The sequence below is a fragment of the Ailuropoda melanoleuca genome, chromosome 5 (genome assembly GCF_002007445.2).
Source record: "Ailuropoda melanoleuca isolate Jingjing chromosome 5, ASM200744v2, whole genome shotgun sequence".
In the NCBI taxonomy this organism is placed as follows: domain Eukaryota; kingdom Metazoa; phylum Chordata; class Mammalia; order Carnivora; family Ursidae; genus Ailuropoda; species Ailuropoda melanoleuca.
This window is the reverse complement of record NC_048222.1, coordinates 3,306,209-3,329,166: the sequence shown is the minus strand read 5'-3', so window position 1 is coordinate 3,329,166 and position 22,958 is coordinate 3,306,209. Positions and strand designations below refer to the sequence as shown.

The following is a 22,958-nucleotide window of genomic DNA, read 5'->3' as shown; positions in this document are numbered from 1 at the left end:
GGGGATGGTGAGAGGATCTGTGGTAAGAAGAAAATGTTACTAAGAGATGTGGCAAAAATATTCTTAAAAAGCTGTGGGACATGTGTTTCTTCCTGCCTTCCTCAGAGTTTTTGGAAAAAGCAGAAACTAACCCTGTCTACCATAAATAAAAATGGAATTCACTGGAAGAATAGAATGGTCCTGAAGAAGCAGAGACCAGCACGGGGGATCTTCTAACAGGTGCTGATTGGCATGGCCTCGCTTATGTTGCCCCTCCTTGGGAGGGCAAGATAGCTTGGGTGACAGTCTCTTCAGACGACACTGTGGGCCAGCTATCCCCTCAAAAGAAATTGCAGTCCCCTCAGAAGAAAGAATTGATTCTAGTTAGCCAGAACAAAACACGTGTCTACCACACAGCCTTGGGCCCTTGCAGCTTTGCTTTGTTTAGAAAACTGTCCCCTGCTCACCCTGCTGTCTTTAAGATACCTCAGTTGAATTTTAGATTTTAGCTAATTAGGTCACTAAGTCAACCAAGAAGGCTAGGAGTTGGCATATTGGAGCTCGCGGGGGCTCTGGATGGGGTGACTCTGAGGTGTGTGTGTTGTGTATTTACTGGAGAAGGTCCACAGCAAGATCATAAGTTCTGTCCACCTACCGTGTAACTTTCTTGACAGCACACCCTCTACTGGCTTTCTTTCCTTCTCTGCTGCTAGTTTCTTAGATCATCTTCCAAATATAGTCCCTGCACTCAAATTCTTGACTCGAGTCTGCTTCTAGGAGAACTCAAATGTTGGGGAGGGATGGAGTTATAAGGGGCAACAAAGGAAAATAACTAATTGTTAGAACTTTGGCAAACCAGTTTTAAATTCAAAGCTTAGCATAAAAATGCCCCAAGGCCCAAGTCTGAGCCTTATGTCTTACCATTTTCAACTTCCTGGTGTGCCGGACCAAAAAAGAACTTGAATACAGCAATGTAGCCCGGCTGCCTTACAAGCTACCTCTCTGTAGGTAAAATGCTAACCCACAGTTCTCTAAGCATCGTCAGAAAAGGGGCTTTAGCAATTTCTGGTTAAGCATGTGAGCCAAACACAGCCGTTTAGCTCCTGTGTCTCCCTAGATCCCATTAAAAATGATAGTAAACTACAAAAGACATAATCTCACCCTGATGAAGACACTAGTCAAGAGAAGGTGAGGGAAATGTGACAAAGCAGGGCCCAGAAGGAAACTTAAATGAAAATATAAGTATTGCTAAGCAAGCCATTTCTAGAAATACATTTCACAGATGTACTCCCACATGCGTGAAATGATCTATATTTAAATTTATTACAACTTTAACCTATGAAAAGACTGGGAATAATCTAAATGTCCATGCTTACAAGCCTGGTTGTATAAATTATAGTTCATCATACAATGGAATACTCTGACGTAGTAGAAAAGAAGAAACTCTTTAAGATATAAAACCAAGACCAAGATAAAGTCGTATGTACAACATTTTTCACAGAACTAGAATAATCCTAAAATTTGTATGAAACCGCAAAACACCCTGTGTAGCCAAAACAATCCTGAGAAAGAAGAACGAAGCTGGAAGTATCGCAATCCCAGGTTACAAGATCTACAACAAAGCTACAGTAATCAGAACAATACGGTACTGACACAGAAATGGACACGGGTCAGTAGAACAGAATAGAGAGCCCAGAAATAAACCTACGCTCGTATGGTCAATCTGTGACAAAGGAAGCAAGAACATACAATGGGGAAAAGACAATCTTCTATAAATGGTGCTGGGACAACCAGACAGCTACATGCAAAAGAATGAAACCGGACTTCTTACACCACACACAAAAATAAACTCAGAATGGATTAAAGACTTAAATGTGAGACTTGAAATCATAAAACTTGTAGAAGAAAACATAGTCATTTCTTTGACATTAACCATAAAAACACTTTTCTAGGTATGTCTTCTGAGGCAAAGGAAACAAAAGCAAAATTACAGTATTGGGACTACACCAAAATAAATAGCTCTGCACAGCAAAGGAAACCATTCACAAAACAAAAAGGTAACCTACTGAATAGGAGAAGATATTTGCAAATGATATATCCAATAAAGGGTTAAGGTTAAATATATAAAGAACTTCCATAACACCAAAAAACCAAATGATCCAACTAAAAAATGGGCAGAGGACCTGAACAGACACTTCTCCAGAGAAGACACCCAGATGGCCGACAGACACATGAAAAGATGCTCAGCATCGCTCATCATCAGGGAAATGCAAATTAAAACCACAATGAGACATCACTTTACGTCTGTCAGAACGGCTAAAATAAACACAAGAAATAAGTGTTGGTGAGGATGTGGAGAAAAAGACAACCTGTGCTCTGTTGATGGGAATATAAACTGGTGCAGCCACTGTGGAAAACAGTGTGGAGGCCGCTCAAAAAGTTAAAAATAGAGCCTCCATCTGATCCAGTAATTCCACTACTGTATATTTACCCAAAGAAAACAAAAACACTAAGATGTTTATGGTAGCATTAGCTACAATAGCCAGGATATGGATGCAACCCAAGCGTCCCTAGATAGAGACATGGATAAAGAAGATGTGAGAGATGTATATTCCATTATATGTGAGATACATATAATTATATGTGATACATATGTATCTCACATATAATGGAATATTACTCAGCCATAAAAAAGCATGAACAATTGCCATTGGCAACAACATGGATGGACCTAGAAGATAAAACGTCAAGTGAAATAAATCAGAGAAAGGCAAATACCGTATGACTTCACTCATGGAATTTAAGAAACGAATGGAACAAACAAAAAGACAAACACAAAAACACTCTTAAATACAGAGAACTGGCGGTGGCCAAAGGGAAGGTGGGGTGGGGGATGGGTGAAATAGATAAAGGGGAAGAAGAGCCCACTTATCGCGAGGAGCACCGAGTCATGAATAGAACTGTTGAATCACTACATCGTACACCTGAAACTAATCTTACAACTGTATGTTAATTATACCTCAATTTAAAAAGAAGTGAACTCTAGGAAAAAAAGTATTAGCGTAAATAAAATGTTACTATATGTTAAAACAAAAAAGACTAAGGAAAGGGATATAGGTGTATTTCCTTGTACATAGAACAACTCTGGAAAGATACAGAAGCGGCTACTTTCCTAAATCTGCCGTTTTCTTCCAGGACCGGGACATTCCTGGTGTCAGCAGAGGGGAGTGTCTTTGCTGACTGAAGGCTTTGGGGAAAGTAAACTGAATGTGCTCAGCTTGGCTCTTGCCTTCTGACGAGAGAGGGCTTTGATGTCCTCTGCTGCTGCAAGGTCAAAGTCAGGCTGAAGTCAGATAATCACTCAAGAAGAATAACACATCAGTGGATGGGGAAGATGCCCAAAAATTTACCTCCTAACCATTCTTCCTTAGGAAACTGGTGGAAAACTTACTTCAAATTCAAATGTGGGTGTGAACCAGAATAAGGAAAGCAATAGTAGCAAGGAAACAGAGGGTCAGAGGGGAGGGAGGGGCAGAGGGGATTCCTGGGTGTTGAAGGGAAACACTAAAATATGTGTTAGCTGTGTGGCAGCCCAGATCGGAACAAGAGCATGGTGGGCTCCATGATGGTGGGCGGCCTTCAAGAGGAAACCAGAGCTGACGATTACTCCGTGTGAAACTGTTGAGAGTGGTTGAACAGCTATAGAGGGTGGGAATCAATTAGTGAAACTAAAGCCACAAGACAAAGGAACAAGTCTCCAGGGAAAAGAGTTGTATGAAGAAGAAAATCATACTACATGATACGACTTAGCCATGAAAAATATCAAAGCATTCCTATTTGTTTTAATTAACAAGTTATATAGGTAATTAACAGTGATATAGATAATGCATTTTTTGGAAAGATTTTATTTATTTGAGAGAGAGAGAGAGAACGCGGCAGGCAGAGGGAGAAGCAGGCTCCCCGCTGAGCAAGGAGCCTGATGTGGGGCTCGATCCCAGGACCCCGGGATCATGACCTGAGCTGAAGGCAGACGTTTAACCGACTGAGCCACCCAGACGCCCCAGATAATGCATCTTCCAATGATGGCACGATTATTCCTGAGAGAGGAAGAGGAGGGCATGTAGACATGAGCAAGGGGCAGGCTTAGGACCCTAAGTCCTAATGTGTCATATTAAGAAGGAAAAGGAAAAATACCTAAAAAAAAAAAAAAAAAGAATTAGCAATGTATAAGGGGCACTTGGGTGGCTCAGTCAGTTAAGTGTCTGCCTTCGGCTCAGGTCATGATCCCGGGGTCCTGGGATCGAGCCCCATGTCAGGCAACCTGCTCAGTGGGGAGCCTGCTTCTCCCCCTGCCCCTCCCCCTGCTTGTGCTCTCTCTCTCATAAATAAATAAAATCTTTAAAAAAAAAAAGAATTAGCAATGTGTGTGAACTATTTAGAACTATGGAGGTAAGTAAATACCAGAAGAAACAGGCAAAAGAATTCCAATGGTTACCTCTGGGGGTGTGAATCAGGAGGGGGTTTGGAGACTGCTAATTCTCTATCAGAGGCCTTGCATTATTTGACTTTTTAAATCACGTTCGTGTATTACTTTGAAATACATTAAAATTTGATTTAAAAGGCATTTTTTAAAAAAGTAATTTCTGACCATGACTCAGTCTCTAAATGGGACTTCTGATTTCCAACCCTGAATCTACCACCATAAATGGGATTCTAGTTTGAAGAACTGCGTTCACAAAACCCACCACGGGTGAGAACACGCAGTTGCTCAGCAGAACACAGCTTGGCCTGGTTGAAGGTCTGAGAACACTTCCCCCGAGATGCCCGTGAACCCACGCGGTGTGATTCACATGCCCCTGCACGTTCCCGCAACGAACACGAGTGAGGATCCCAGAACGACAGCTTGATAGGCTCTCGGGGAAAGTTGGAAGCGTCAGGTTGAAGCACAGCTCAGTCTAAGCCAGTTTGTGACAGATGAAAGTACAGAAGTCAACATACGATGGCTACACGAGCGTAGCTGGAGAGAACAGGTGCACATCCCTCAGGCACTTGCGATAAATACTGCTTTTTGCAATAAAGCTTTTTATGAGACTGGGGAACACAGAAGTGCAGGTTTTCCATTACGCATCCCCTAGCAGATTCAATAGGGAGAGTACACATCTTTGTAGGAAAACCCAAGAACCTACCTTCAGGCTGTCTGGGTGTCGGAACTCATGGCACCCCATCTCCGTCCAGAGCTCGATCAGGGGAGTGAGGGCTGCTTTTCAGGAGTATTAATCCCCCCGAACTTCCAGGTGGCCCGACATACAACCAGATCCTGTCCTGGTGGCCAGAAGACCCTCCCAGCCAAAGGCGTGGCAGCGGGAGGGTGGGTGCCAAAATCGTTAGGGCTGAAAGTGTACAGGTGGGGTAATGGTGTCCTTTACAAGGGGTGGCTGTGGGGTGGGTTAGGATTTGGCATTCCTAGGTGCCTTGGCTTAATGTCACCTAATAACCCCCAAAATATACCATTGCTCCTAACAGTTATATAAACAACTCATCTTCCAACGAATCCCCATTTTATGGACTTAATTTTTATGAAGTCATTTTAAACAGTGGTGCTTTTCATACATTTGTTTATTTCAGTAACGGTGAGGATTTATGTAGAATTTCTTAACTACCTTAAAGAAAACACCGAAGAAAACTGTATCGACTTTTTTTTTTTTTTTAAATTTATTTCCGTTTTCCAGGCTAATGCATTGGGATAGACAGCTGCGTCAGGGAGCTGCTTTCAGAGAAATCAACTCCTGTGAAAACCGATGAGGAAATACAGAACCTCTGCGAAATTCTCGGGCCACCCAGACCAATTCTCATTCGCCAGTATTTGCAAGTGGTATTTCAGGGGATGGCAGTCTTTCAGCTCCTTTATGCAAGACAAGTTATTGCATGTCATGACAGACAGAACGTAACAAGTCCAAAATTTCACGAGGAGGCTGCTGTTTATTTCACTTTTGATGGTAGAGTCGAGTTTGTCTTCAAAAATCTCAGTAAGGATAGGAATCAACTTCAGGTGTTTGGCTCTCTTCTGGCTGACAGGGTTCAAGTAACACCAACACGCTACACTCTGGAGCAGCAAGACCTTGACCTTCGGGGGCATCTTGTGACCTTTCAACAAGTGAGCTACTTCTTTCATGTACTCGGCTGCGAATTTCCCAGCAGTCGGTCCTCCTGGAAAACAAGCGTTTACATTTCAGAAGTATCTGGTATATCTAGGAGTTAGCACATTTGAGGGCTGATGCATCCATATCCTTTCTGGGGTACACTGACACTTTGACTCCTCTGAATTTTCCATTTTTTCTCCCCCTGGTGTGCTGCTGTGAACATGGAAAGGTGTGCTGATAAGCAAAAAATAGGCAAAGCACTGGAAATTCCATTTACCCAAGTCTCCCCCCTTGTTCCTCTTTATTCGAGCACCCAGGAGTCAGTATCTCAAGGCAATAAAACCGGTGGAGGTCCCTCATGACCTTATTCCTGATTCTCTGTCTTCAGTACTTGAAAAATACCAGAGTATTAGAGCAAACAAAAAGAAAACCCAGACGCTGCCCTGCAAAGCCAGCAGGGAATGACTGATGAGAGAGAGTTTTTCTATGAGCTCGCCATCGCCTTCCCGTTCGCTCTGATTTCTCATCTCTCAGCCCAACTCTTGCAGATCGGGGACCAACGAGACCTTACAAGATGTTCCTTGCTTTGGTTACTTACCCAACCATGGTCCTCAATGCTACCTTCATCATACACCTGAACCCCAGATTTCCCTTGTTCAAATCTCAAACCCCAAGAAGGTATAGCCGAGACAACATGGGATGGAGACTATTTAGACAGTGATGAGCAGCTGGCATGGTTGGCCAGATTCCGGCCACTGGAGCTGTGACCCAGCTTGGATTTCTTTTACTGGTGCTACCACAGTCCCACAGGCCCAAGGATATCTAGCCAATGTTAAAGCTTCTGCTGAAGCCTGGGCATAAGCCCTTCCCTGCTCCCCACTAGTATAACTGAGGCTACGTAACATCAAGTTAAGGAATTCTGACCCTTTTATAAATAGCTAGCTCTTCCCTCAAATAGTGAATAAAGCTAAACAGGAGACTGACCTTCTCAAGCGGTGGGTGCCATTTCCCCTCCTTCACCTGGGAGTCTTCTTTCTTCTAGCTCTATGCCAGTGCTTCTCACCCACTCTGGCCCCTGGGGCCCCTTGGTCCTTGAAAACCGTAAATGTTTTCTCTCATGGACACCATTTGAAAAATGTAGTCTATCAAACTCCATCTAGGTAACTCATTTTCCTATTAAAAAAGAGATCAGTCTACCTCTGATGCTTAGCTCCAGCCAGAGCTTCAAATCAAGAGACGTGTTGTTGAAGATTATCTATAAAATTTCATTGTGTATCCTGAAATTTATTAGGAAAAAAAAAGTGGAGTGAGTTTAAACCTGACGATCGCTAGAGTGGAGTGACTTGAAGCAGTGTACCACCGAACTTTCTGGCCAAATATACATTAACAGCTGCTTTTCACTGATGTACTGACTGTTTTCCTGGCAGGTGTTTTAATAGTATTAAGCTCTTAATGATTTTTCTAAGGTAGTTTCTGCGTGACACATTTTTACAAGATAAAAAAATAAGATATCGAGTGGTTTTACTCTGTGTTGAGATCACATTACTGGGTTGGAGTTACATCGACTCAGTATAGATTCTTTTATGTAATAATTATTTTATGTAATAAAATATTTTATGTAATTTTATGTAATAAAATTATTTTATGTAATAATGAGAACTTCGTTAGGCAATTTCGGTATATATGTTTTTAACTAATAAAAGTGGGAAAATTCTTCATCATTTATTTGGTGGACTCATTCTTTCAAAACATGAGATCCTCGAGGAGAAAAAGACTGGTAAGTGTCTTTGGTCGTACAAAGACAAAGAACTAAAGATGTAGGCAAAGGAAATGTCACTGGCATCTTAAGAGCAGAGCTCTGAAAAACCACTAACTTACTGTGTTATAATAAGCAAAAAGGTTTCGGGAGAGCTATGCTAGGCCAGCTGGTTAAATCCGTACCTGTGAAGGCCAGCAGTCCAATTCTGTAGGCAGCTTGAGCCCTCTTCTCAATGGCTAGAGATTCGTTCTTCAATAAATGGCCAAGCACCACGATTTTTTCTTTGTGAAAAATACTCTCAGCTGAAGAGATATCTTCTTCCTCCTTCTTCTTCATGAACAAGTGCTTCACAGTGACATTCCAGAATTTCTGCAGGCGTCGATACAGCCCCACAAAATAGTGGTAAATCTGCATCCAGCACTGCACACAATAACCACGGGTCTTAGCCATCATGTGAAAGGGGCCTGCGGTGGTTCAGTGATGCTTCTCTGCCGGCAGCAGCCGAAGTTCAGAGTCAAGAACTCCGGAACGCATCACTTAGCAACACTGGAGAATGGGATACACAAATCAGGGCAAAGCAGGGATGCCTTGATTCTTCAGGGCAGCATCGAAGGCGGGCTACGATTTCAGCTAACGCTAGTTTACTTTCACTCTCGGGTGTGTAGCGTCTCAGCTGAGACCCAACTGGTTTCTCCTCGCACACGAGGCTCATTCCTGCCTTTGCACCTTTGCTTGGGCAGCGGCTGCCAGGAGCTGGCCGGTCTACTTTGCTTATTCCGACATGTACTGAGCCTCCTTCCATAGGATTATGCCTGTTCTGTTTGTCACGTAATCAGACTTTTTCTCCACATCACCGATGTCCTGTATTGATCCTATTTTGCTGAGAAATAGAAGCAGGCAAAAGGGTGCTTGCACAGGTGTCTTTGTAGTGCCCCCCGCCCCCGGCTCCAGCTGTCCGGCTGTTATGGGCGCCCTCTCCATTCACGCGGCACGTTTCAGCCACCCCTCGCCCCGTTCTGGGAGATCGCTCTACAGCTCTTCTTTTGCCTTAACTAATTTTTCCATCACGACTGGATCATTTGCATCATCAACAAGCATGCTGTACTTGTTCTCATTAAAAAAAAAAAACACCACCATTTTCTTGACCTCATATAACCCTCCACCAATTTATTGCTCTGCTCCCCTTTATACAAACACTCTTCAAAGAGTTGCCATACTCACCGTTTCAAATGTTCTTCCATCCTCTCTTGGGTGTACTCCACAGGGAGATTTCAAACCCATGAATCTACTGGGATTGCTGGTCAGCATCACTGATGACCTTCTCTGCTGAACCCAATTCTCAGTCTTCAGCATTTGACACTTTCTCCTTGAAACACTTTTTTTGCCTAAGTTCTAAGCTGTCATACTTGACTTTTCTTCTGCTTGCCACCTTCCATTTTCCTTTGCTGGTTATACCTCTTTATGACCTCTAAATATTGGAGTGTCCCAAGGCTCGGGCCTTGTAGCTCTTCTTTGTTTCAATCTATACTTCCTAGATAAACCACTCCATGGCTTTCGGTACCAACCATATGCTGAAGACTCCCAATAATATATATATATATACACACACATATATATATATATACACACACACACATATATATTATATATTTTATACATTTATATTTTAAATATACATTATATAATTTATATATAATTTATATGTTAATATTTATAAATATATAATATAATATATATAATATATAAAATATATAATATATATAATAATATATTATATATATAATATAATATATAAAATATATAATATATATAATATATATTTAAATGTATATTTTAAACATTTAATTTTTAAGAATCTCTACCCCCAACGTGGGGCTCAAACTCACAACCCTGAGATCAAGAGTCACATGCTCTACCAACTGAGCCAGCCAGGGTGCACTCCCCCCCCATTTTATTTTTAACTGGATTCTCACCTGAACTCCAAACACATTCAGTCGCCAACTTGATAGCCACCCATTTGGATTCTAAGAGGCTTCTCAAATATAACATGTCCAAATCAGAATTCCTGGTCTTCCTCTCTAAGCCTGCTGCTGCTCCCTTTTTCTGTCTTGGAAGATGGCACCCCATCCTTCCAGTTGTTCAGGTTGAAATTTTTGGATTCGTCCTTGGCTTTTATCTATCTCCCATTTCAGTTCCAGCTTATCAACAAGGCTCTACTTGCAAAGTTGAAATTTGGACCCCCTGTCCAAATGTGGGATCTTTGGCCAAGTGTACGTGACTTCAAATATATCAAAGTACGGAAGCTCAAGAGGAAAGGGGTTGTGTGGCTACTGTTCTACATTAAAAGAGCCTGAAGAGACATGACAATTAAACATGTAGTCTGTCATTGGAACCCTGTATCCACACCTGTGTGTGTGCACGTACATAAGCACGTGTGTTTATGCTATCAAGGGTAGTAGTGGGACAGCTGGGAAAACGTAGACACGCGTTGCCCAGGATGGTAGCCGCAGGTGGCTTGGACTAGTCTGAACTGATATGTGCCATAAGTGTAAACTACATACTGGGTTTCGAAGATTTAGTGTGAAAAAAAAGAATGCAAAGTATCATATTGCTAATTTTTGTATTGATTACAAGTTGAAAAATTTTGGATATATTAGGTTAAATTAAAAATATATTACTAAAGTTAACATCCCTTATTCTTTGTACTTTTAAAAATGTGGTTACTAGGAAAGAAAATCTAAAACCCCAAGCATGGCTCCTTCTCAAGGCCTTCGTGCTTATTGTTACCTCTGCTTGGAATGTTCTTCCCGGAGATATCCACATGGTTCACTCCATCAGTTCCTCACATCATTGCTCAAATGTAATTTTCTGTCGGGCCTTCCCTGACCACTCTCTTCCAACTTGTGACCTTTGCCCTGTCACTTGTCTCATCCCCAGCCTTGTATAATTATGATTGCCTTCTGTGTCTTCTTGTCTCCCTTAGCCAGAATATGAGCCCTGTGAGGGCAGAGCTTTTTATGCCTTTTGTGTTTTCTCCACTGCTGCTCTGCAGTGTGAAGAACAGTTCTAGGCATACACCTTATTCACAGTAAGTGTGCAAAAAAATTACTTGTTGCATAAATGAGAAATTAGAGATCTAGTTCTTAGCAAACACACAAAGTATACTTAGAAATTTCTCAAAATCAAGGTAGTATTTATTTAATAAGAGGTATTGTCTCTGGGAAAATTTCAGGGATAAAGATCTTTATTTTTCTCTTTGACTAATTTGTTTTTCAGATATAGTGAGAAGTGCTAGTACTTTCTCCTGAATGCAGTTTACAATTTTACTTTACAATTTTGTGAAGTAAGGAAAGCAATTCAGTTAAATGCTATAATGATGAATCTTATAGGAAAAAATCTTTTTCTGTTGAAAAGCAATCACTGGTATTTACAGTCAGTCGGTGAATACTTACACTCACAGCTGAATGCGAGGGGTCCGTCTGTGACGATGCTGGTGGGGTACGGGCTGGGAACACACACAAATAAATGAAGGCTCTTTTCATCCACAGGGGTTCACAGTCTCTGCTCACAGATAACACAATTCTGAAACACAGCTCTTTTTTCTCCCATTAGCTTTACAACAAATCTGAGAGGGTAATATTACTACCCTCATTTGTAAGTGAAGGAATTTTAAGATAAGGATAAATTCAGGTTGAGAATGAGATGTACTGAGTTGTAGAAACACCAGCTTAAGGAGAGCATGGGAAAAACATAGAGCAGACTCTGCACATGAGACTAATAATTCAAAAATAATTTTTATTTTAACTTACATGATTGAAACAGTGATGGATACAAATGCCACAAAACTAAAGCACCCCCTTTGAGCAAAAATAAAACGCAGAAATGAATAAAAAAGATAATGGAATTACTCATGCAATATTCAAAAAATTAGGGAAAAAAACCAACAAACCAAACAGAAAACTTTGTAACATTTGTGATCTGACTTTCTATAAAAAGAATCATTTCAACCATTTAACATAGACTATAGACCATACGTACTAACTACAGACTGTACAATATACCTTTAAAATGAAGGATATATGCATATATATAATATTTATAAATATACAAATATATATACACATTATAACTTCACAGTTGAAAGAACTATTTGCCAGGAAGCCTGGCAAGCAATGTTTACTTTTTTTTTTTTTTTAAACTTTAAGTAGGCTCTACGCCCAGTGCGGGGCTCGAACTCATGACTCTGAGATCGAGTCACACATTCTACCAACTGAGCCAGCCAGGCACCCCAACAATTTTTACTTTAAAATGGAATACGAGTTGTTTTTAAAGGTCTTGCTAAAATGTAACTATTTAAAACGACACTTAAATGATATTTTCTACAAAAACATCCAGAAGACAGTTCGTACTCCACCGTTTAAATAACATTCACACATATTATTTGGAGATCTTGGCATATCTGATCTTGTATACTCTTAAGAGGAAGAAAAGCTGTTGAGTGGTCTTGTCATTTATTTAGTGGACTTGGTACCCTGATAGGGAAGCCATAAGGGAAGCTGTTATTTTAACGATTTGGCCATGAGATCCCACCCAGTGATGAATGATTTCTCTGGGGGCAGTAACGGTCCCTCGGGGCATTCACTTCTTCCTAACGTCATGGTAATTCCTGTAGAAGCAAGGACCCCTTGGAACGTCCTTCTGCTCCCACCCCATTAAGAGTCCTCCAACTTCCAAGTCCTCCTACTTCAAAGAGCATCACAGCTTTCTGAATCCATGACTTTTGGTTTTGATTTGTCGTAGCAGCAAAATACCTCTATTGTAAAAGTATAAAAAAATGGCTCTTGTTTAGAAAAGCTTAACCTTTGAATGTGTTGTTTTAAGGAGTCCAGGTACAATCTTAATAAGGTAGCTCTTAGGCATCCACCTGTCTTTTGACCACGCAAACATGCTTTTGGGATTTTCAGGATGGAGAAAAGAAACAAAAGTAGTGGAGACTTGAGAAAAATGAAATTAAAAGGAAAATTAAACTCTTACAATGTGTCATTTTACCAAGTTCTGCAGGCAAACTTTTATTTGAAGAAATTCTTTTTTGTGCTTTGCATCAAGGTGAAATTAGGGAGTGAAGGGGGCCACGCAACCCTGAGAACACGACGGAGAAAAACTGCAAGGCATAGTATAGTCTTCAAAGCATCACGTGACTATTTGAGGCTTACAGACCTTCCGAAAAAGTACAGAGATGGCTGTTTTAAAATTCCATACATATGCGATAAGATGGACTGTTTTACTAAGTACTGTCGGACGCAATCGACAACATCATCGACAGAGTAACACACAGCCCGATTCTATTGGCCGAGGGAAAAGTAGCTACGTCCTGTGAAACTGGATTTTGAATTCTGTCTATAACACGTTGACTTTCCAGACAACCTCAGCAGAAGGCTTCAGGTGGTGAGCCTTCCAGCTCAGTCCCGGGACCACCTTGCTGAGCAGGGCCGGTTAGTCAGACGGCTGTACGGCTGTACGGGCGAGGTCGTCAAAAAGCCGTAGCGACTTCAGTCCTGTGGCGCCCTCCAACGTTAACACAGTCTCGAGGAAATTTGTCCAGCTGCTCGTACGCCAGCCGCCCATCTTCCCCTGCACACAGAACACCGAAACCAACAGCGGTTGGAACGTAACTCTCTTACTCATCACTCGGGATAACAACGCCAGTTTGGGAACGGGTCGCTGTAGTTCGCTGATGTAACTTCAGGGAAGGAGAGCATCTTCCGAGATTCTGAATTATGTTGTTTTCTAGGTAATGTTTAAACAACCAAGAATTTTCTTTATATGTTATTCTTTTTTTAAAAGATTTTATTTATTTGAGAGAGGGAGAGCACAGGTGGAGAGTGGGGAGGGAGAAGCAGACTCCCTGCTGAGCAGGGAACCTGAGGTGCGGCTGGATCCCAGGAGCCTGAGATCATGACCTGAGCTGAAGGCAGACACTTCACTGACTGAGCCACCCAGGCACTGTTTCTTTTGTATCTTAAAAAAAATTCCAGTGTAGTTAACATACAGTGTTATGTTAATTTCAAGCGTAAGGTATAGCATTCAACACTTCTATGCCTTACTCAGTGCTCATCACGGTCAGTGTCCTCTTCACCCCATCACCTCTTCTCCCATCCCCCACCACCTCCTCTCTGGTAAGCAGCAGTGTGCTCTCTAGAGTTAAGAGTCTGCTTTTTGGGTTTGTCTCTTTTTTCCTTTGTAGAACGAGGAAGAACTTTTGAGGGAATGCCAGAGACTAAAAGAATGTCAGCGTGTGAAACAAGTTCTCTGGGTATTTGATGGCGATAATTTCACATAATAGATTTCTTCCGGAGAAATCATATGGGTTACATTTTTAAGTATGTTAGGGATTTCAGTATGGCTGGTCCTTGACTTCAAAGCATTGAACTTTGACACGACTTTTACTTGTTTTTTACATTATATATTGGCGTATCTAAATGGTCTTTTATAAAAGTCAAACTTAGACTTTCAAACTTGAGCTAAAACATTACTCTCTGCCATGGACCCATGTGGTGATCCATCTACCAGCCCTCAGCTAGGTCACTTTCATCAGGAGTCATCTCCAACAGCCAACATTTATTTGCAAATTATTTGAACATTCCCTTCTGTTTTTCCTATCTAAAACAGTGATTAGGAAATGGGAAAAAAAATCACAGGTAACTAGTGATAAGAGGCGGGCGTTCATGCATTTCATACAGGAGGGACAAAGATGGGAGTACGAATCGTGCCTAATCACAAGTTCGTTGCGAACAAAAAAAATTAAAAAAAGTTTCATGAAATGCTGGGAATACATTGATGTTGGTGGGTTTTTGAAAAGGAGTGTAATTATGGGTTTTATAATGTACTGTAGTCCCTGGAAACAGAAGCCTCTTAATCAACCAAAAGTTTGTCTTTGCTTTCGGGGGGTGGTACACTTAAATTTATCAGTAATATGTCAGATACAAAAGTAGGGATTTGCCTGCATTTAAAAGAACATGGTGAACTCTTCTCTAGGCAAAGGCCACCACTTTTTAGAGATTTCTGTTGATTGTTCCTGCATGCCTTGACTTTTCTGTGGCAGATGCTATTTTTTTTCACTTTTTAAAATTACTTTGGAGTAGAACCCTTTACTTGAAACAAAATATTTACACAGAACCCTGATATACAAAACACTGAATACAGCACCTTTCCAGGTGATGACGGGGGGAGACAGAGGGCCTGAGTTAGGCCCACTCATACCTCACCTACTTGCACATACCCTGGATACCTTGGCTAACTAACCTATTTTTAAAATAGCGAATACCCAGTCAGTTCCTAGTTTGCTCATGGATATACTGCAATTTAGAAGTGTTCAGTTCTTTCCTTAGAGTCCCACAGAGTCTAGGTGGGTCAGGATTCCATCACAGTGCCTACAAGTTCTGGGAATCCATAGATGAGCTATGCCTCGATGTGCCCCTCCATAAAATGGGACTACCTGTACTTCTCCCGCATGGAGTCCTTGGGAGGATTAAATTAGCTAACCCATGCAGATCCCTCAAAATGGTGCCCGGCATGGAGTCCTTGGGAGGATTAAATTAGCTAACCCATGCAGATCCCTCAAAATGGTGCCCGGCACAGAGCAAATCCTCCACACTTGTAACCCAACATTACCGCAGAGACACAGCTGGGGCTGGGCTGGAAGGGCACCTCACCCTGACTAACGTTCAGTGGGCGATGATCTGTGTTGGCTCCTCCTCTGGTCTTTTAATAGCCCTGTGACGCAGGCAGGGCGTTGGAGGAGGAAGGGCCTGTGCTCTTGGATGTCAGGCAGTGTGGTTCCAAACCAGACTGAGATCCAGCCGGGACACAATGGAATGGCCATAGCTAATGGGGAAAACTGCTCCCCCAACATGGCGGCCACCGGCCTCATGTGACTGCAAATTTAAATGGTCACTACTCAAAAATAAATAAAATTAAACTTCAGTCCTCATTCACAGTAGCCACGTGGAAATGCTCAACAGCCACCTGTGAATCCTGGGACAGCCGCGTTATCACAGGGGGAGCTAGCGGATGCAGTTACTGATTGAGCCACCTGTGTGAGACTGTATTTGTGTATTAGGGTCAAAGGCGACTCAGAACATTGAGTTCAAACTTGTTACACATTAGACTCACCTGGAAGCTTTTAATATGCCAGTGCCGAGGCCACTGGAAACAGCTCTGTGGAAGTGGAGCCCAGGCATGGGTATGTGTTAGAACTTCCTTTGTGATTCTAATGCGTAGCTGGTGTTGAGAGCCACGAGCTGGGGGTGGGAGGGGGCACAGGGACTGGGCGGAGCCACGCTGGTAAAAAGCCAAGGTGAAGAGGCACTGGGGTGGCTCAGTTGGTGAAGCATCTGCCTTTGGTTCAGGTCATCCCAGGGTCGCAGGATCAGTCCCATGTGGGGCTCCCTGCTCAGTGGGGAGTCTGCTTCTCCCTCTGCCCCTCCCCCTTCTCGTGCGCTCGTGCTGTTCAATAAATAAAATTAAAAAAAAAAAAGCCAGGGTGAAGCATGGAGGACGATGCCTCCTGGAGATGCTGCTGTGGGTGCGGCTGAATGAACCCTGGGCACACCCAGCCCGCATCGGCCTCTTCCGCTCCTGCTGGATGAGGACGCGTTGCTGGCCCTGCCTTTCTAACGTCGCTCTTACCTTCATGGTTATTTCAGAGCATGAAGGGATAAAGGACGCTCGAGCTAATAACACCCTGGGCACATTTTTAGGGAATTAAATAACTTGTATGCCTCAAACAGCCATAAGGAGTAACTGTTTTATCCTTTAAGCAAACATCTGCCGGCTTGGATTTCTGCGCAGTGGATGGTATGTTTAATAGCAGAAGGAAGTGTTATCACACCAGTAACTGCAAGAAAGGACACCTAACAATGGAGGCGATTTTCACGGTGATTAGAAATGCCATGAGATTCTGCCTTACGTTATTAAGCTACTAGAGTCAAGCCGGGGTGGCTTTTTTCCAACGAGGACTATGGACCGGATTAGATTTGAGCACTTTCGGGAGTCTGGTTTTTACACGTTAAGAGCAGGTGCGGCATTAAAATCACAACTATCTGTCATGCAGGATTAAGAAAGCCCCTCCACCCTCCCGACTCCCCAGCAGGAATAAAGGTATGAAGCCAGGTAGGCATGAACCTTGCCAGAGTGAAGTGAGGGGAAGATTTATCTGGGTATTCCAGAATAAAATGAACACTTCACCTCTTTTCCCTGGTGTCAGGACTCAGGTGGGCACTGGCCCTCAGGGCAACCAGAGGTTCATCCGAGAGCCAGGCTGAGGCCCTGGGACAGGGGATAGGGCATTCCCTGGGGCACATCTCTGCCGTCTCGGCCACTCACTGCCCCCCTGTGAGCGCCAGCCCAAGCTCGCCATCCCAGCTGCATTCCTGACTACTGCCTCTGTCTCACGGTTCAATCTATGTTCTTGATTCCAAGTAGTGCAGATGGATCCATCTAGAAAGGCTCCAGAGAGCAACCCTCACCGTCAACACCCAGATGGTGAGAACAGGGCATTGAAGCAAGATGGAAGCTGACCAGTTCCCCATACCCTGTGTGTGTGTATATGTGTGTGTGTGACATATCCTGTGTGTGTATATGTGTATGTGTGTGACATATGCTACGGGTGTGACATACCCTGTGTTTGACATATGCTGTGAGTGTGACATACCCTGTGTGTGTGTGACATACCCTGTGTGTGTGTGACGTACCCTGTGTGTCTGTGACATGTGCTGTGTGTGACATACCCTGTATGTGTGTGACATACCCTGTGTGTGACATATGCTGTGTGAGTGTGACATACCCTGTGTGTGTGTGACATACCCTGTGTGTGTATGACGTACCCTCTGTGAGTGTGACATACCCTGTGTGTGTGTGACATACCCTGTGTGTGTGACATACCCTGTGTGTGATGTACCCTGTGTATGACGTACCCTCTGTGAGTGTGACATACCCTGTGTGTGTGTGACATACCCTGTGTGTGATGTACCCTGTGTGTCTGTGACATGTGCTGTGTGTGACATACCCTGTGTGTGTTTGACATTATGCTGTGTGAATGTGACATACCCTGTGTATGATGTACCCTCTGTGAGTGTGACATACCCTGTGTGTGTGTGAGTACCCTGTGTGTGTGACGTACCGTGTGTGAATGTGACGTACCCTGTGTGTGTATGACGTACCCTCTGTGAGTGTGACATACCCTGTGTGTGTGACATGCGCTGTGTGTGTATGACGTACCCTCTGTGAGTGTGACATACCCTATGTGTGTGACATGTGCTGCGTGTGTATGACGTACCCTGTGTGTGTGTGTGTGTGTGACGTACTGTGTGTGTGTATGAGCAGAGAGCCCACAGAGGGAAACCGCTCAAACAGTACACATGAAACGTTTCCTTCCACTTCCCTTCCAGAGCACCAAAAGGAAACAACTGGGTAAAAAAAACTCACCGAGAGACAAGAGGGTCTCTGAGGCCACGTTTCTGATTTCTTCAGTGTCGGACTGACACAACGTCACCAGCATTTTAATGCTTTCGGTGGCCTGCAGGGAGAAAGTCATGAGAACGTGCTCGGACACTTCCGTCTGGGGTCCCACGAGACGCAGCATCCCATAGCTGGTGGGGACGGTAAGGCCATCTCACCCAGGGTGTCCCACACCTCGCCGAGCGTCAGGATCCTAAAAGCCCAGACTCCTGGCGTCATCCAGGATGCAGGGTACTAGAATTTCCTGGGACGCAACCCAGGGTGCGTCCTTGTAGGAGCCCTGACAACCCGCTAAATCCCTCATTTCACAGAGCACTCCGGGCTTCGGGAAGCCGAGTGACTAGCCTGCCTTTCCAGAAGACAGTCCACTTCTGGGAGTTCTTCCTGCCGTACCTCCCTGCTTCCAACACAGAGCTAATTTAAGAATTCTTGTTTAGCTTATAGACCAAAACAGAGGCACAGAGTGATGGTCAGTGGTGGGAACTCGTCTGTGCGTTTATTGCACATTCATCCAGCACTTTCTGAACCGGGCAGCTCGCCAGGCATGGGAAACTCAGCGATGAACAAGACAGGGTTCTGGCCCGTGGAAAGACAGACAGTGGGACAGAGAATTATTATAAGGCTGGGTCGGGGGCGAGGGCAGCGCAGGGCTGGGAAACGTGACCTGATCTGACTAGGGAAGTCTTCACAGAGGAAGTGGTGTCTTCGAGCAATTGGCCAAATTTGGGCAAGTGGGGTGTGTGTGTGTGTGTGTGTGCTGGGGGGTGTGCAGGACATAAATTCCAGGCGAGGGGAGCAGCGTGTGACAGGGCCCCCCCAAAGACGGCCTTACAAGCCACATGAAGGGTTTCGACTTCATTCTTAGAATAATGGACGGCCACTGAGGGCTTCGGAAGCAGGGTTTGTGTTCCGTTAAGAGCATTCTAACCGCACGGAAGGAGTTCACACACCAAGGAGGCAGAGGCTGCTGGTGGGAAGGAGGCTCGGATCCGGGGTGCAGTGTGGGGAGACCGTGGGCAGACTTGGGCTGTAAGGAAGCGGGGTCTACAGGGTGTGAGGATGAGCCCCTGTCCAATCCGCTGAGACTGGAGGTGGGTGAGATGGGTGCCACTGCAGGTGGCTTGACAGCAGAGACAGCCAGCAGCCAGCCAGTGACATGCTGGGGGCGGGGTGGGGGGGGACCCGCGCTGGGAGTTGTCAGCACACAGCCTAGGACAGAGCTCAGCGCGGGGTGGGGGGGCAGCATGGGGTCTCTAAGCACAGCACCGGTCAGGGCAGCTGGACGAGCAGGAGCCCGCCTGCAGCAACACAGAAACCTGCTGCCGAGATTCTCACGAGCTGACAGAGGGACCAGAGGATGACTGCCTTTCTTGGAAGAAAGCCAGGCTCGGGTAGCACCAGTGTCGTGTGAGAGGACAGCACGGACAGACCATGGGTTGGTTTCGCCCACAGCAACAGAGGAGGGGCCCGAACTGGGAGGGCCCCTCAGTTTGAGGACCTCAATCTCTCAAGGCTGTGTTCAGTTTGGTGACAGAAAACTGTCAGTGTCTGCTTGCTGGCATTAACTTTAAAAATCAATATCTTCCCTGACAAGTTAGCTGGAGCTGACCAGTCTGGGAGGATGAAACCCCAAGTCTGCACTGGTTTTCACACCATGCAGCCTAGAACCCCTTTTGGGAGCTGGGAGGCTGGGGATGGTTGAAAAAGAGGTGTTTTATTCAGCACAAAGGCTCCTATTGTCTGGAAGAAAAAGGGGAGGAATTGGTGCGCCCAGACTTGAGACACGCTTGAGTTAACACCTTAGCTTTGACCATGACCTTCATGGCATGCAAATCCACAGACGCTGACACAGAGCCCTGTGCCCTCATGGCTCGGTTTCCATTAGCTCCAAGTCACAGCCATCATCACCGAGATGTCGCGGGCCCCGGGAGGCCACTCAAATAAACAGCAAACGCGGGGGGCTCTCTTGGCCACGTAAGGTAATTTTTGAGCAAGTGACAAGGAAGGCTACATTTCCCAGAGCTGTTTTCCTGAACAGGTCATGAGATTTTCTTTTGAGTGTTAACCCTTTCTTACACGCCCCAGGCTGTGGGTCCCTGACCTATGTCCCATGCGGCCATCCAAGATTTTAGCTGGTTCGAAGGTACGGCCTTGTGCTTTTCTCAAGAGTGCTTTGTCTTATTTTTGGTGATTTGAGGTAGGTTGAACATTAAATCTTGCCTATCAAAAGGCAAACTCTTTCTCTCTCTCTTTTTTTCCCCTTAATTTTCTGAAGTCCTCTCTACACCCAACATGAGGCTTGAACTCACGATTCTGAGATCAAGAGTTGCACGCTCCACCTATAAGCCGGACAGGAACGCTGAAAGGCAAACTCTGCAATGTGGGGAGTTCTCAGCCTTCTTTTTAATTTACATTTAGCTCTGTCACTGCTCACCCACCCTCCCTCTGACACAGTTTAGATGGGTGGGGGAGCTGCTTGTTCAAGCAGTTCACAGGGAAGGATCTGGGAATTGATGGGCACACTGAATTTCAGTATTTCCTGGCAAATTTTATTTGTCCCTGCTATTTTTTTTTTAAAATTTTATTTATTTATTTGAGAGAGACAGAGACAGAGAGCAGAGCGAGAGAGCAAGCAGGAACGGGGGAGGGGCAGAGGGAGAGGGAGACAAGCAGACTCCCCGCTGAGCAGGGAGCCCGACGTAGGGCTGGATCACAGGACCCCGGGATCAGACCTGAGCCCAGGGCACATGCCCAACTGACTGAATCACCCAGGTGCCCCTTGTCCCCCCCTCTTTTTTCGTACACAAGAAAAACTGGGGGAAATCATCACGTCATCTTCATTTGGAGTAAGGGCTACGTTTCTAACACTAACCATTGGGCTACTGAAACACACAACTGTTTTCTGAAAGTTGTTGGCTCTCACAAAAAGTCACATTTAGTGTGGAATTTAAGAAACACAACAGAGGATCATAGAGGAAGGGAGGGAAAAACAAAACAAGACAAAATCAGAGAGGGAGACAAACCATAAAAGATTCTTAATTCTCGGAAACAAACTGAGGGTTGCTGGAGGAGAAGGGGATGACAGGATGGGGTAACTGGGGGATGGACATTAAGGAGGGCATGTGATATAATGAGCACTGGGTGTTATATGCAACTGACAAATCACTGACCTCTATCTCTGAAACTAATAATATGTTAACTACATTGAATTTAAGTAAAACATTTTAAAAAAAGAAAAAGAAAGAAAAAAGAAAATTAACAAAAAAGATCCCCAAACGAATACACAGTTTACACAGCAAAGGAAGTAAGATATGCTGCTAACACAGGTGTTTCCGAACACGGGAAGAGAGCTGGTATGTGTCCTGCGCCCCAGGCTTGCTCAAAGCTGACCTGCCGGGGCCTCTGAGGCTGGGTTTTACCTGTAGGCTTTTCAGGGCCAGACAAGCTGCCTTCTGGAGCTGGAGGTTTGCCTTTGTCAGCACTTCACAGTAATAAAGCAAGGCCTGAAAGAGAGGAGGGACCCTGTTGGTAGTTGTAGGGGTATCACTATAGATAAGACATGTTGCACTGCCTTCAGAGCAAAAAAAAGTCCATTAAAATTCATGTTTATTAAAAGAGCTGTCTCTTAATTCAATACACTAATTGCTTATATTCTACCAGGTAACAGGCACTGGGGAATACGAAGTTGGACGCTCCAAAGTTACGTTTGCAGCTTTCCAGGGACTCTCAGGTCTAGCAAGAGCGCTGAGAGTGTTGAGAAGGAAGGCAGAGGGGAAATGTGTTGGCCGTAGGAAGCTGCACAAGGCTCAGGGAGTCACAGGGAAGACAGTCTCCTTCCAGGGTTACCAGGGCAGGCTGCACGAAAGCGAGGTGTGGACTGGGCGGGGAAGGATGGGTTCCATGTCAGCTGGGAAGCGGAGGGGAAGAGGACATTCCAGCAGGAAGGAGGAGGGGGGAGGAGGCAGGGACGTGGCACCGAGCTGGCTCCATGGCACATGCATGCTCTGGATAAGAACCTCGACGTGAAAATGAGTTCTTACTTTTACCAAGCTCCTGCCTTTCTCAATGCCTTATATTTCTGAGATTTGTCTCTTTTCCATGGCCACATGTCTTGTCGAGGTCTTAATTTCATGCCTGAATGACCACCCACCACCTTTCTGCTTCCAGCACCTGATGGTGAGGGAACCCTTCATCAAGAGCGCGTGGCGTCCGTCAGGAGCGCACCCACCAGCCCCTCTCTCAGAAGAGTAGAGGCCTCCCTTCTTTGTGCCCAGCACCAACATGGAATGCCTCCTTGTGGGCTTTTCCAGATCCGACGCAACTGGATCCCCACTCCCTCCAGCTGCCTGCTGCTCCTGCCAGGCTCACGAATGTGCCCACTTGCCGTCCTTCGCACAGGGAACCCCATGAGCTCTGCTCCCCTTTGGACAGGCCTCGTTCCTGATGATCTTCAAAACAGGCTCGAGAACCGGGCCCCGCTTCGCCAACCACCGTGTGACCGGCTCCCTACTATCTTCTTCTTCTTTTTTTTTTTTTTTTGTTATAAAGTTTTTTTTTTAATT

The 22,958-nt window shown here is 44.6% G+C and overlaps 2 protein-coding genes across 13 annotated transcripts in view; both read right to left on the bottom strand.

Moving 5' to 3' along the window:
* Positions 1-5,675: 5,675 nt before the first annotated feature.
* ARMH2 (armadillo like helical domain containing 2) lies at positions 5,676-8,569 on the bottom strand. Of its 2 annotated transcripts, none has more exons than XM_011220455.3 (2): positions 8,061-8,569; positions 5,676-6,186 (listed from the first exon to the last, which is right to left on the bottom strand). In XM_011220455.3, the coding sequence occupies exons 1-2, from the start codon at positions 8,329-8,331 to the stop codon at positions 5,759-5,761; spliced, it is 699 nt and encodes a 232-aa protein (XP_011218757.1). In that variant the 5' UTR covers positions 8,332-8,569; the 3' UTR covers positions 5,676-5,758. The 2 variants fall into 2 exon arrangements, 1 of the variants encoding a protein (XP_011218757.1); XR_004625343.1 differs by lacking the exon at positions 8,061-8,569 and adding an exon at positions 7,104-8,053 and having other exon boundaries at positions 6,051-6,186.
* A 144-nt stretch (positions 8,570-8,713) lies between these two features.
* Positions 8,714-22,958, bottom strand: part of RIPOR2 (RHO family interacting cell polarization regulator 2) — a 216,821-nt gene continuing 202,576 nt past the window's right edge. For 5 of the 11 annotated variants that reach the window (XM_034660249.1, XM_034660246.1, XM_034660252.1 and 2 more), the window contains 3 exons: positions 21,816-21,899; positions 18,364-18,454; positions 11,247-11,383 (listed from right to left, as the gene is read on the bottom strand). In XM_034660249.1, the coding sequence (XP_034516140.1) occupies positions 11,262-11,383; positions 18,364-18,454; positions 21,816-21,899 (297 nt within the window). In that variant the 3' untranslated portion in view covers positions 11,247-11,261. The other 6 variants (XM_019795920.2, XM_011220450.3, XM_011220449.3 and 3 more) reach the window with 6 other exon arrangements.

What these genes read in the sequence shown, in the direction of transcription:
- ARMH2 (XM_011220455.3), bottom strand. Translation starts at nt 8,331, where the DNA reads ATGATGGCTAAGACCCGTGGTTATTGTGTGCAGTGCTGGATGCAGATT. An exon ending in TGGACTGCTGGCCTTCACAG is followed by an intron (nt 6,187 to 8,060) that starts GTACGGATTTAA and finishes CTTGTTTTCCAG; the next exon opens with GAGGACCGACTGCTGGGAAA.